Genomic DNA, 12,718 nt, shown 5'->3' on the forward strand with positions numbered 1-12,718 from the left:
AGCTTCTTTATTGCTCGAGTTGACTGCGCCTGCATGGCAACGGCGCGGTCACCACACGATGTGACGGCCTCGATTTCCGGGGTTCTGGTTGGTCAGCGATTGTCCCGGCGTCAATGCACGCACGATCGCTGATGCATGACACGGCCATGTTCAGAGCTTCTCATCTCACCTTCAAGGCATGATCGGTCGCACGTAGATTGTATCTGATGGGCTATGCCGCAGGCCATCACGGGTTTCAACCATTCATCGTGAGGACAAGACGACGTTGGTTTCAGGGGGCCGGCCAGAAGACCAGCGACGGCGCTCATGGGTCGTGACGAATCTTGTCGGGACGGACCGGTTCAGCATCACGCTGCTCGGAGACAAAATGATGACTCGCGCAGCAGCTGAAACTCGATGATGAAGCGATCGTGCGCGATTAATGGACCCTTGATCTCACCACCAGCTGCCCAGGTGGACATCCATCCCGTCCCCGCTGCAGATGGCGGGCATCTGTTGGGGTTAGGGTCGCAAGAAAAATATCTGCACAGCGAAAACCATCTGTACATTGAGATGTTAGTCATATCAGCGCAAACATAAATGACATCCTGACCGTTCGCATTCTCTCACAAGCCTTATAGAAATGACTCGAACCAAGGAAGATCAGAAAGAACTCGCCTTTGCCGTGTACTGGGATGGCAGGTACACAGTCTCTGATGGCGAGCAGCCGACCCATGAGTGGTTCAAGAATTATAGTGCCTTGCAGCCATTCTTGACGAAGGTCATTTTCCAAGACCGCGCACCTGAAAAGAACCCAAGAATACTCCACCTTGGCTCCGGTGACAGTGTCCGTAGCTTCTGGTGTACGATGTGAGGCGATGGTTGATTAACAGACATACAGACCGTTCCGTACGATCTACACAAAGTCGGGTACAAAAATCAAGTTTGCATTGACTTTTCTCCTGTTGTCGTAAGCCTCATGGGGGCTCGTATGATCCCAGGCATTGACTGGATTCTTGGCGACGTTCGCGATATGCAGGAAATCCCCACTCACTCCGTGGACGTGGCCTTCGACAAAGGCACAATGGACGCCATGATCTACGGCAGCCCTTGGAGCCCACCGGACGATGTCAAAGAAAACGCAAGACTATATGTCAGAGAGGTCAGTAGAACGGATGTTGAGAATAAACAAACGATGCTCACACCAAACAGGTTTCGCGCGTGCTTGCGGATGACGGCGTCTTCATCTGGATCACATTCAGGCAGCCAATCCACGTGAAGCCCCTTTTGATTCAGGAAGATCTCTGGAGTGTGGAAGTCGAGACGCTGCAAGAGAATCAATACTCGTTTGAGTATTATGCGTTCATCCTTCGCAAATCCAAAACCTCTTGATTGCCGGATTGCATTTTGAGGGTTGGAATAGCTGACGTTGTCTGACGTTACACATGCGGTGCAGCATCTTGGGTAAGGGAATCTAACAGATTGTTTATATCTTTAGGGCGCATGCTTGGACATCGAGCCTCGGGCTGCTACCAGGCTCTACTGCGGTGCTGCAAGATATTATACGAAGGGCACCTCTGTCGTTGTACGTACCATCAATCCTGATGAGGTGTCGCGACTCTGCTCAGGGGGAAAGGGGTGGTGTATCCCGCGCAGGGTCCACGACAGAGCAAACGACATGCATGCCAGGGATCTTGCTGCACGCGCGCTCGCCAGTCGCACAATGTCGAAGCGTCTCAATTCAATTCGCGGAGGTACTGACGACCGGTCCATATATCGCCATGCAATCAGTCGAACATAGCATGGCCTCTCGAGTGCCACAGATTCGCCACTAAGCCGAAGAACGAAGCAGCTGGCTATTCGACGTCGCAGTGATTGCGGATCCGAAAAATGCATGCGCAAGGTCGGTGGGTCAGCTCGAGGCGGGTCAAATCTTTGTGGCTATAAAGGTACTCAATACACTGGAGTGGCGAGACGGGAATATCATCATGGGTCCAGCGCGCTACATTCCTTACGCACAAGCAAATTGTGTATTCGCTGAAAAAAGACCTCCAGAGCTGCGCAGAAAGCTTTGCTCGAGTCACATTCCAAGGGATCCAAAAATGACAAAGCGCTTAATTTATTTCTCCGTCCAACCGGATCGTGCAAGAGTGATGTACCTGCAATATACCTAGTGCTTCTCGTTCTTGCGCATGGTGCTCCGCATTCCACAAACGCCATGGTGTTGCCCTCCAAAATCTCCCTGTCGCGAACTCCGCGAAAGCAAATGTCGCAAGAATATGCTGACTCCTGCCAAGCTGATGTCGCTGTTGTTCGACCCACAGGAAGAGTTACCTTTGGCATCGATCTCAGAAACAATGTGTGAGACCAAGCCATCGTATAACTCAAAGCACACACTTCGCATGCCACAGGAACATTGAGATTTTTTACTTCAGTTGATTTGACGGTCGTGCTCGTGTGGTCCTGCACATTATAAGCGCTTTGCGCAAGTTTGACAGCGATACGTGCACACAGAACACCTATATAATGGCGGAAAATATTCTGCTCTATCGGAGCAGTTATTCATTGAATCTTGTCCATCGTTCGCTACGGATCATTACGTCGTTAACATTCGGGTGCAGAGCCAGCATCTCATCACGACTACCTTTGGCATCGACTAGACCGTAATGGCACCTGGCGAGCAGTTCTCGGTAAATCTCATCGAGAAATTTCGAACGAAAGTCAATGAGATATCCGACGACGATAAGCCTCTCGTCCGCAGAACATTTCAAGCTATCGGTTCTGCCAAACGCGGCCTGACTCTTGACGAGTTGAACATCCTAGTCTCTCTGGAGATAGGACACACGTGTACGACTCATCTCGAGAATACCAGCCACTTCTCGAATGGAGAAGTACTGAAAGCAAAAACCAATGACTTGGCACGTGTCCGGAATGGTTGCGTTACATTTCAGCACGACTGCATGTATGAGATCCTTGCCAAAGGTAGAGATAAATCAGACAGGAATGACGGGACGTGGTTCCAGGCCACACTTGTCGAGGATCAACGTTTTTTAGCACGGCAGAGTATGCGGTACTTGCTGCTCAAAGACTTTGTCGACAGTGATGATGACTCGGATACCTCAACCGTGGAGACGTTCCCTTCAGATGGTGCAGATGATGACTCGGATACCTCAACCGTGGAGGTGCCCCCTTCAGATGGTGCAGATGATCATCATGATAACCGAGTTATTGCGTCCGATGCGGACGCTGACAAAAACAAGAAAGCCTTCCAAGCGCTCCCATTGGGGCTCCACGATCGGGCGCACTCAGCGACAGATGACAAGGACTTTAATAGACCTGCCGTCGTGCGAAGCGCATTGCAATCGGAGAAAAAACATGCGAAGATGATGGCAGATACATATCCTTTGCTAGAATATGCTGCAAGGTTCTGGACAAGTCATTATCGACAATGTGAAGGCGACAATGCTCCAATTATGAAGAGTCTCGCAAGGCGAATTCCAGAGCGCAGTGATCGTATGAATTGGCTTCGACATCTTTATGAAATCGAGACGTTCGAGATGGATTTTCCTGAGCAGCCGTCGCTCTTGATATTGGCATCCTATTTTGGCCTCCGTTCGATCATCAAGGATATTCCTCGTGAGGAAGTCATATCCGAGGCTCTGTACTGGGCAGCTTGGAACGGTCACTCGAAGGCCGTTGACGAGTTGCTTGGAAAGGCTGAGGCTAGCGATAAACCCGACTGGCTTGCGCAACGTGCGCTCTTCGACGCCATACAACAGGATCATGCTGCGGTGGCCAAGGTCTGGATTGACAGGCGACCCATGAGTATCGTTCAGACTGGGCCCTCCGGTCTCACGCCGTTAGCAGCCGCCGTATCTGCCGGTTCTGCGGAGACTATGCGAGAAATTCTGAACTTTCCAAACTCAAATCCGAATACTGCTGAAACAATTCTCGCCGCGCCGCTTTTCTGCACACTTGTCTCGGGATCGTCTCAATGCTTGAAATTGTTACTCGGCGACCAGCGAACAAATGTGACCCAGCTCGATTGGGATGAAAGAAGCCTATTGTCTCTTGCATGTGAGCAGGGCAGAACGGATCTGGTCAAGATCATTGTCGCAGACGGGCGAATTGTACTTAATGCACAAGACAACCGAGGAAGAACGCCTTTAATGTATGCTGTCACCAAACGACGTAATGACATTGTCGATTTCCTCCTTCAGCAGAAGCAGGCCATCGACGTTCAAGTTCGGGATTGCAGAGGTCGCAACGCACTCTCACTCGCCGCCTCAACTTCGACGCCAGAAATATTTGAGCAGTTACTCGACGCTGATGAATCCTGCGCATCGGTAGAGTGCAAGGAAGGCTTCACCAGTGTTGAATGGACATTGGACCCACCCGAAAGCCCAGGGAATGCTAAGGTATTGCTGCGTAGAATTCCCGAGAAGTTCGAAGCAGAGGCTGGATTGAAGTTGTTTGCCTATGCACTATCTTGGGATGCAGTGGAGATCGCGACGCTTTTGATTATTCGACAGGCATTTGACATCAACGTCGTATCATCAGAGCGCGAAACCAAGGGAAATACTGCGCTCTCATACGCTTTTAGACGTGCGGAAAAGAACAAGAACAACCATGTCCTGGGTCCGCTGAAGGCGGTCTTGGGTGCGCATGGTCTGAACCTGGCATTGGGGATAGGTGCGCCAGATCTGGAGTCTTTCGTTCAAGATTGCGTGGGAGATGACAAAGAAGAGCTGACATGGTTAATGTCCAAGGCTTATGATGGCTCAGGCCTTCCGTTTCCCAACGAAGTGTAGTCCTGGTTAGCACAGGTGAAACTGACAAGCTTCGCCTGCACAATGGACATGCTGCCACATACATATCATGTCTTCCGGGATATTCTCATCACTTGCAATCTGAACGGCATACATCTGAAAACTACAATGACCGTGACTTTCAGTAAGACCTTCGAATGATTGGCCTTGCTGGGTCCCACGGCCCATGAATCTCGTTCTTGTATCGCTGCAGGCCGATGAGCCACCAGCTTGTCATACCCATGCTCAGACACGTAACGATCCCGCCGAGTATAACTCCCAATACGCCCATGCCCCAACCTCCGCCAGAGATCGTCATACTCAAACCGCCCCCAGCGAGGATCACTAAAACAGTCGTGAGCAGTAGATGTCCCGTCCAAGAATGATAGCGCAAGTGTCTGCGGAAGACAGGAAATAGACCAAATACTTCAATGCTGAACAGTGTAAGGCTGAAGACATGAGTGGTGGATGGAAGACGGCTGGCGAGCACTGTGCTCGCCATCAGCGCCGCGTTGGTACTGAGAGAAGCAGGGAATTTAGCTTCAGGGCCAGCGCCATAGTCAAAGGTGAACACGTTGATGCCCATCAGCCAGCTGCTGAGTGCCCAGATACTGTCGCTAGAAGTGGACAGGGTGAGAGATTTCAGAATGGGTGAGAGACCAAGTAGGCTGCAATAGATGAGCACGGCAGACTTGGCGGTCATCAGACGTTCTTGGGTTCTTGGTGAGAAGGCCGATGCCTTTCCATTCCATGGCCGGATAAAGGGAGAGCCGGTGGGAATGGTAGAATCTGGTGCCTGGCTCGGAGAGTGCGCATACCATGTAGGATTGTTGTCGATGGGCGTAGATGTGCTATTTCGATCGCGCGCATGCATCTGGGGTGCTTCACCCAAGCTGGCGGAAGTCGCGCCCGAGACATTTCGAGAGTGTGTGCGAATATCATCCTCATGTACCGACGACCCAGACTGCAAGGCGCGGTTTTGTTCTTCCTCAGTGTGATCGTTGCCTAGAGCATGTTCTGGTGCATCGCTTTGACTCTGCCAATGGTCCCGGAACACCCAACTTGCGACAGTGCAAATTGTCGCCCAGCCCACCACAGTCTGTGGACTCACGCGCTCTTGAAAAATGCCAGTAAAGCAGCAGACGAAGATAATCACAGAGCATATGTGCTGCACGATGATCGTTGAATCTGCTACAAGTGGCCAGAACTCATATGGTCTCCATCTTGGGTTACGCTGCAGATGATCTAAGAAGGTCTCCTCGTCCGTATAGTTGTCTGGATATTGTTGTTTCACCCACAACAACTTCTTCCACGTTCCTCCGACAGGTGTTGATCCATGAATTGCAGCAGCAGCTCTTCTTCGCCGACTTCCACTGCGCCCGGATCTTTTGTCTCGACTTCGCTGGGTTATTGTATCATTACGGCCAAGGGGACTCCGGGCGCGCGCAAAGTTGCCTGGTGGTGAATTGTAAAAAGCATCTTCAGGATGCAATAGCGCAGACGACTTCTCATTCTGAGCAGAACGCCGACGAAGCGACGACGAAGATCGAATCGAGCTTGCGTACGAAGACAACGTGGTCGTAGAAGGGTTAGATTGCGGCATCAAGCCGGCAGCAAGACGATTTTCACATCGCCGGACGCAAAGTAATTCGCGGGAGCGCAAGATGCGATGATGAACAGTGCCGAACTCGCGACATTTGTCGATATCTGGACAATGGCGGTATTGAATAGTCGTATAAATTCCGAAGTTTTGCCGATCTGTAGTGACATTCCGGCTTCTCGAATATCCATCGGCTTCGTGAACTTTAGAATGGTTTATCGCAAATAATGCATGGCCCACATGATCTTATGATCAACCATCATCAATGCACCTTTAGTAGGACATGACCTACAGGCGTGGTTCACATTGAACCCCATTTTCGCGATGCACGGAACGACCACACTGAGGCACGCGTACTGGACATGTGCATACTCGGCCCCGACAACATGAGAAAGCGTGCAAGGTCAAAAAATAAGTCCACAATGTTGCATTCGTGGCCCACAGCTGTCAGATAGAAGGTTCTACGCGCGGTCAAAATCTCGGATTTGCTTTTAGCCAAATGTGCCAGGCCGTTAACGAACGAAGATCCCCAATGCCCTTGGCATTACTGCGCTTCTGGGCAAGGTCTGGATACTGTATGACAAAGCCTCCTCGCATTTCCGGGAACCGATCCAAACACAGTTGGCACTCGAAGTGAGGACAGGTTATTCACGTTGAGACTCGAAGGCAACAGAAGCATTGCTTGTAACGAAACGGAAACGGAGATCAACTCAGACTCGCGGGTCGAGTCTGGAGCACATCGATCAGTACGTGTTGCACAAGCCGCAACGAAGTAAGTCTCAGAGCGGGATTCCGTATTGAAACTGCGGCGATCATCAAAGAGTGTGCTCTGGTCCGGGCACAGCCACCCCACAGTCGGGCAAGGTCGAAGCCATAACGCACAGCAGATGGGTCAACATGGCGAAGGAAAGCTGTTCAAGATGCGAGGCTGTCAAGAAAAGCATTGAGGCCAAGGCTTAGCATCAGCGTTAGTATCTACCGACGTGAGCCGTTGTCTCGGCGTGCTGGGATCCTGCAATATTGGTCGCTTTCTGTCTCAAGATCATGGCTCTACATCGAATACAAATTCATGGCAGGCTAAACATTTCTGACTTCAATCTATTCACCCAAGTAGACTGCGTCACAAAGTATGTTTACCTGTATTGCGCAAGTGAATGTTCACGAGAAAATGTCTGCTGATACCAAGCATTTATTGAGACAGAGGGCCGGAGTGTATATCTAAGTCACTGAACTTCTAACAGGGTAATGATACGGTTTGTTGTGTCTTTCATCTATAATATCTACGGAAAATTGCCAGGTCCGAGATGAGACGACGTAGCTTCTAGCCTTGCATGTGTTTGGCGTAGCCTGCACTTGCCCCTGTGAAGGTTGTCCGCCTCACTTGGCTGAGTGGAGAAACTCTATCAGCAGGCAGCTGTGAATTCGTTAATTGTAGGCCATGATCATCTGCTTGTTGCGCAAGTCTTTCATCAACCCAACTCTCCATATCCTCACTTGCCCATCGTTTCACATCCAGGCCTATGTATCCCTTCCACTCCCGCAATCGCCTGCCATGTTCCTCTGCTTTGACCCATTCCTGGCTGTAACAAGCCATAGCTGTGTGGAATGCAGACCACACTCGACGTTGGTCCTGAGGTGTTCCACCATATCACGACGCCATGTCACCGTTTGGGTCAGGAATCCAGTCGGGCACAGATGCCGCGAACCAGAGGGGCGCGGTGATCGCACCTTCGAAATCGATGAAGCCACGAACTTCACCGTCTTTGGGGTCGATCTATGGAACGATTAGCAGAATAAATGTGGGCAGCGTCCATGTAGGATTGTACACACCAGGATGTTGTTGAGTCAGAAATCGTCAAGGTACAACGTGAAGGGCAATCCCGAGGGTGGAGGTATGTCAGGGCCCACAGGAGGATCATCAGAATAGTAATCGCAGAGCTTCATAGCCTTTTTAAGCACACTCTGCGCCTTCTGGTTTATTCCTTGCGCCCATTCGCGCTTCAAGTGTAGCTGTGCCACTGGATCTTCGGAGAGGGTTTCAACCTCGCTGTCATCCATCAGCGCCTGTAGTGTTTCTCCTGGATACTTCTCGATCTTGAAAGAGGGTGCCTGGAGATAGTGGGCCAAGAAGTCGCCAGTGTTCGTGAATGGGCCGCGTAAAAATTGAAGCTCGGTGGTCAAAGTTGACCCTGGTACGTGTAGATCCGTACTGGGATAGTCATGGAAGCCATCCAAAGAGCGGTAGAATGGAGTCGAGACAATGGGACCAACCTCGAACTTACTAGCTTCATCAGCAGTCCGATCCGAACAACCAGGCGAAAATATAAAGTAAAGGGAGCCCGCTTTATTGAATCGAAGAGCAAAGAGAGAAGCGAGATGCTCAGCTACCTGGATCACAACCTTCTCTTTGATATCACCTACTAGTGTTTACCATACTTCCGAGGCTACCACTCCCGGCATCTATGATTCTCTCGTCGTTAGATCCGGTTGTTGAACGCAAAGAGCGGCGAAGAAAACCCGCATATACCTTCTCCATGATCATATACTCTGCGCTGACAGGATTAGCAGCATCCACATCCCACGCCATGATTGACGGTACTGGCACTGATGTATGAGCGCCAATATATTGTACTGTCGAAATGTGACGAGTGAGTGAAAGTACTGCTTTCAGCAAGATCAATCTGCTCACCTCGGACATCATCTTATCCTTAGGGAAAGCCGTTGAAGCGACTCTGGCCACCGCATTCAGACTCGTCGTGCCCGAAAATGAGCCTTGATCGTCCGCTCGATAAATTTCATACACCTGAGATTGATTCCATCAGTTCGTTTATCCTACGCATCAGCGAGCAGCTCAAAATCTTCCTGAGAGAAATCCACCTTGTGATATCCCCCCTCTGCGATTTTCGCTAATCTGCAGGGAGTGTCGAAATGAGTGCTAACGATCTCGCAGAGACTTGTGAGGTTAATGGGTGTAGATTTATCATCACTATCGTGCCAGACGGAGATTTTTTCGGGGCCCATAATGGCTAAGATTCGCATCAAGCTGGTCAAGGTAGGCGGACGTTAAAGGTGCGAGAGTGTTATCGAGAGCATAGAAAGCTCCGGAGGAATGTGTTCATCGTGGACAGAAGACGAGTTCGTGACATGCATCAAAGAGGCGCATATTTAGCTTGCTTAGTTACGAAATCGATTCCTTTTTCAATGGGACTCGGTATTCGTCGTCGTAGAAACCATCGTCATTTTTCCCATATCTAATGTTGCTGAGGACGAGGAAGCATATCCGCAGGAAAATCTCATATCACCCGTCGACAATCTAATCAGCGTCGAGGCAACGATAGCACGGCTTTCAGCCTTTTATTCTTATTCATCCAACAATTCTCCCTTTCTAGATTGATCATGTATGTAGATACAATCTATGCGAACGTAAGCGAAGAGTCATTTTGGAGCGACATTGGAAGCATCAGTTCATCGAGGGTCACGTGATATATTCGTACCGGAATTGAAAATCGTATCAAAATCGCGATATAGATCGTCATAAATCGTAGTACATCATGACCTGCCTGCATCAAAGAAATAGCGACGTACCCGCCGCAAGCGCTCTCTCCCTCCATGTCAAACCCTTCCACCTCGGGGCCTTCCTAAGGGCAACTTCCTTCTCCTCCTGACTCATCCCGATATCAAATCGATCAGTCACGAGATCCATCTCCTCGAGCCTCACCCACCTCGTCTTCTTCAACAATTTCCACCCCACAAACATAACTAACATGACTGGTAACTCAATGTAAAAGCTCACGAAATCGACCGGCGAGAATGACGGCGAGAAACTCTTCCAGCCTTGCACGAGGACGAGTACGGAGTTGAGGATGATAGAGGCCAGGGGCCCGTAGGGGTATGTCCAGTTCTTGTAGGGGAGAAGATGTTCGAGGCCTTGTGTTTTGATCCCCGCGCGGAAGCGGAGTGAGGCGATCCCGATGGCGATCCAGGACAGTTGATTGCTTACGCCGACGATGTTTTGGAGCCAGGTCCAGAGTTGGCCAGCGCCTATGGGATTATTCATAGTTAGTATGTGCTTAGGATTTTCTTCACCAATTTTCCAAGATGAATCTTACCAATGTAGCTCGCGCCAAAGCAGAGTCCACTGATCGCTGAAGTCGCGAGTACAGCGACCCATGGGACATGTTGGCCGTTCACGACGCCGAAGAATTTCGGGGCGTGATGATTGGTCGCGAGAGAGTAAAGCAAGCGGGAGCCTGCAAAGAGAGCGTGGTTCCCAGCGGAGAGGACGCTTGTGACGATGACGGCGTTGATGAAGGATCCTGCGATCTGGGAACCGGCCATTTGGAACACAATTGTGAAGGGCGATGTGTGACTGTTCTTGGTGGACAGGCCGGGGTAGTTGTATGGGACATTGAGGCCGATGATTAGGATTGAGAGAATGTAGAAGATCAGGATGCGCCTGTGTATCATCATCAGCGTCGGAATTCTCTTAGCTGGGCATCAAATGAGTGTCGATAGTGATCGGGAACTTACCAGAACACATTGCGGACGACCTTGGGAAGTGTCCTCGCCGGATCTTTCGTCTCGCCGGCCGTGATCGCGATGGACTCGGTACCACCGTATGCGAACGATGCAGTGACAAACACCGACGCAAAGCCACCAATGCCATTCACAAATGGCGCATCGCCGATATACCAGTACCTGGCACCGATATACTCACGCGAAGTGTTGCCGCCACAATTCACGGCAATGCCGAGAATGATGAAAATAATGATCGTGATGACTTTGAGCAAGCTGAGCCAATACTCCTGCAAGGAAAGTCAGCATTGTAAGTGTAGCCAACATCAGAGGTGGTGTCGTACTATCTCGCCGTAGACTCTGACTGAGAGTACATTCATGCCGATGAGCACGAACAGGAATATTAAGCTTAGCGCCCAACCAGGGAAATTATCCGTCCAGTACTGAAGAAGAAGCTGCAAAGCGACCAAGTCGGTCGCGGTAGAGACGGCATCATTGAACCAATAATTCCCTTTTCGACGACGTCAGCTTCGATCTCAGGATGGGATCAATTCATCCTCGGCTCTCGTATCCCCCCCAACCCCCTCCCCAAAACGAACGTCAGGGAAATCCAACTTACAAGTCAATGCAAACCCAAACGCATCATCAACAAACCTCCCTGCAAATGTACAAAAACTCCCCGCGACCGGAATGAACGCCGCCATCTCTCCCAACGAAAGCATCGTAACAAACACAATCGCTCCAACGATCGCATACGAGATGAGCATACTCGCGGGACCACCATTTGCGAGGGAGTTTCCGGTGCCCAGAAACAGGCCTGTTCCGATCGTGCCTCCTATGGCGATCATTTGGACTTGGCGGGCGGAGAGGCGGCGGGCGAGGGTTTGCGTGCTTGGAATTCCGGAGGCCATGTATTCACCACGGCTACCGCGACTAGAGGTTTTCTCGACATCGTGGTCTTCGTGGATGGTGGCTGTTTTCGCCGAGTTGTAGGTGTTGTGGGTCGCCATCATGTATGTAAAGACTTGGAGCTGAAGGCGCAGCTAGCAGTTCTTGACTGCAGATCCGAGGAACATGGGCAAGAATGTATAAGTAGCAACCAAAATTGGTCGGAGATTAATTCTTGTTCAGCCCTGAGAGATATTTTCTCTATAATACTAAGAAAGTAGTCTTTCCACGTTGTTATAATGTCATGGTGGTTGAAAAGTAGGACCCTGCCGTATGCCCATGTGGTTTCTTGCGATTGCGTGCTTGACAAGGCGTGGGAGATCCTACCTTGCGATGGTACTCTGCCGCCAGAAGGATTTCTCTTCTCTTCACTATGGCTTTTCGAAGATATCGGCAGAGTGGCGTCTTCAACTCCACAGCGTACAGTCAAATATCATGTTTAAGCTCTGCTGAGGCGAGATTAATATGAGTAACTCTTGCAAATAGAGGTGATCTTGTCGTCGCATAATGTGCTAGGTTCGAGGTGGAAGACAGGCTCGGGCTAACGTACCCTACCACCGAGCCGGTCACACCACCGAGCCGGTCAAAACGCGCCCACAACGCGTCTTCGAGCTTCTTCCTCTTATTATATGACAATATTTGCCTACAATGCTCTCTCAAACTGAGGGAAGACTTTCTTTAGCCCTTCAAGCATATATTACCCACCAAGTTCCATCTCTTCGAGCTGCAGCAAATGCATACGACGTTCCATTTGAAACCCTCCGCGAAAGACACCTCGGCATCCACCCACGCGCGCAAACCCTTGCGAACTCGCGTAAACTCAACAATAATGAAGAGCAGCTCATAGTCGAGAAGATTCTCTATTTAT

At 50.3% G+C, this 12,718-nt stretch overlaps 5 protein-coding genes across 5 annotated transcripts; 2 read left to right on the forward strand and 3 right to left on the reverse strand.

The window, feature by feature from the left end:
• Positions 1-622: 622 nt before the first annotated feature.
• Positions 623-1,371, forward strand: K489DRAFT_326276 (uncharacterized protein; the record flags this gene model as incomplete). Its single annotated transcript, XM_033601893.1, has 3 exons — positions 623-826; positions 881-1,141; positions 1,192-1,371. The coding sequence occupies 3 exons, from the start codon at positions 623-625 to the stop codon at positions 1,369-1,371; spliced, it is 645 nt and encodes a 214-aa protein (XP_033456311.1).
• Positions 1,372-2,645: 1,274 nt separating this feature from the next.
• K489DRAFT_373725 (ankyrin) lies at positions 2,646-4,790 on the forward strand (the record flags this gene model as incomplete). The annotated part of the gene is made up of 1 exon (XM_033603454.1): positions 2,646-4,790. One exon carries the CDS (start codon positions 2,646-2,648, stop codon positions 4,788-4,790), a length of 2,145 nt encoding a protein of 714 aa, XP_033456312.1.
• Positions 4,791-4,929: 139 nt separating this feature from the next.
• Positions 4,930-6,105, reverse strand: K489DRAFT_295439 (phosphatidylinositol N-acetylglucosaminyltransferase; the record flags this gene model as incomplete). Its single annotated transcript, XM_033600294.1, has 1 exon — positions 4,930-6,105. A coding segment is annotated over one exon (1,176 nt), but the record flags the coding sequence as incomplete, so codon positions are not given.
• A 2,670-nt stretch (positions 6,106-8,775) lies between these two features.
• Positions 8,776-9,898, reverse strand: K489DRAFT_384198 (uncharacterized protein). Its single transcript, XM_033605799.1, has 4 exons — positions 9,882-9,898; positions 9,265-9,800; positions 9,077-9,190; positions 8,776-9,018 (listed from the first exon to the last, which is right to left on the reverse strand). The coding sequence occupies exons 2-4, from the start codon at positions 9,406-9,408 to the stop codon at positions 8,926-8,928; spliced, it is 351 nt and encodes a 116-aa protein (XP_033456314.1). The 5' UTR covers positions 9,409-9,800; positions 9,882-9,898; the 3' UTR covers positions 8,776-8,925.
• On the reverse strand, positions 9,864-12,325 carry K489DRAFT_384199 (putative amino acid permease). Its single transcript, XM_033605800.1, has 5 exons — positions 11,522-12,325; positions 11,247-11,413; positions 10,918-11,192; positions 10,497-10,843; positions 9,864-10,428 (listed from the first exon to the last, which is right to left on the reverse strand). Exons 1-5 carry the CDS (start codon positions 11,913-11,915, stop codon positions 9,953-9,955), a joined length of 1,659 nt encoding a protein of 552 aa, XP_033456315.1. The 5' UTR covers positions 11,916-12,325; the 3' UTR covers positions 9,864-9,952.
• Between the last annotated feature and the right edge of the window lie 393 nt (positions 12,326-12,718).

This window comes from Dissoconium aciculare (assembly GCF_010015565.1).
Source record: "Dissoconium aciculare CBS 342.82 unplaced genomic scaffold K489scaffold_14, whole genome shotgun sequence".
Lineage (NCBI taxonomy): Eukaryota > Fungi > Ascomycota > Dothideomycetes > Mycosphaerellales > Dissoconiaceae > Dissoconium > Dissoconium aciculare.

What these genes read in the sequence shown, in the direction of transcription:
- K489DRAFT_384198 (XM_033605799.1), bottom strand. Translation starts at nt 9,408, where the DNA reads ATGGGCCCCGAAAAAATCTCCGTCTGGCACGATAGTGATGATAAATCT. An exon ending in CAGAGGGGGGATATCACAAG is followed by an intron (nt 9,191 to 9,264) that starts GTGGATTTCTCT and finishes AATCAATCTCAG; the next exon opens with GTGTATGAAATTTATCGAGC. An exon ending in AGGATAAGATGATGTCCGAG is followed by an intron (nt 9,019 to 9,076) that starts GTGAGCAGATTG and finishes ACATTTCGACAG; the next exon opens with TACAATATATTGGCGCTCAT.
- K489DRAFT_384199 (XM_033605800.1), bottom strand. Translation starts at nt 11,915, where the DNA reads ATGATGGCGACCCACAACACCTACAACTCGGCGAAAACAGCCACCATC. An exon ending in TCAGAGTCTACGGCGAGATA is followed by an intron (nt 11,193 to 11,246) that starts GTACGACACCAC and finishes CTTTCCTTGCAG; the next exon opens with GAGTATTGGCTCAGCTTGCT. An exon ending in CTTTGGCGCGAGCTACATTG is followed by an intron (nt 10,429 to 10,496) that starts GTAAGATTCATC and finishes ATAATCCCATAG; the next exon opens with GCGCTGGCCAACTCTGGACC.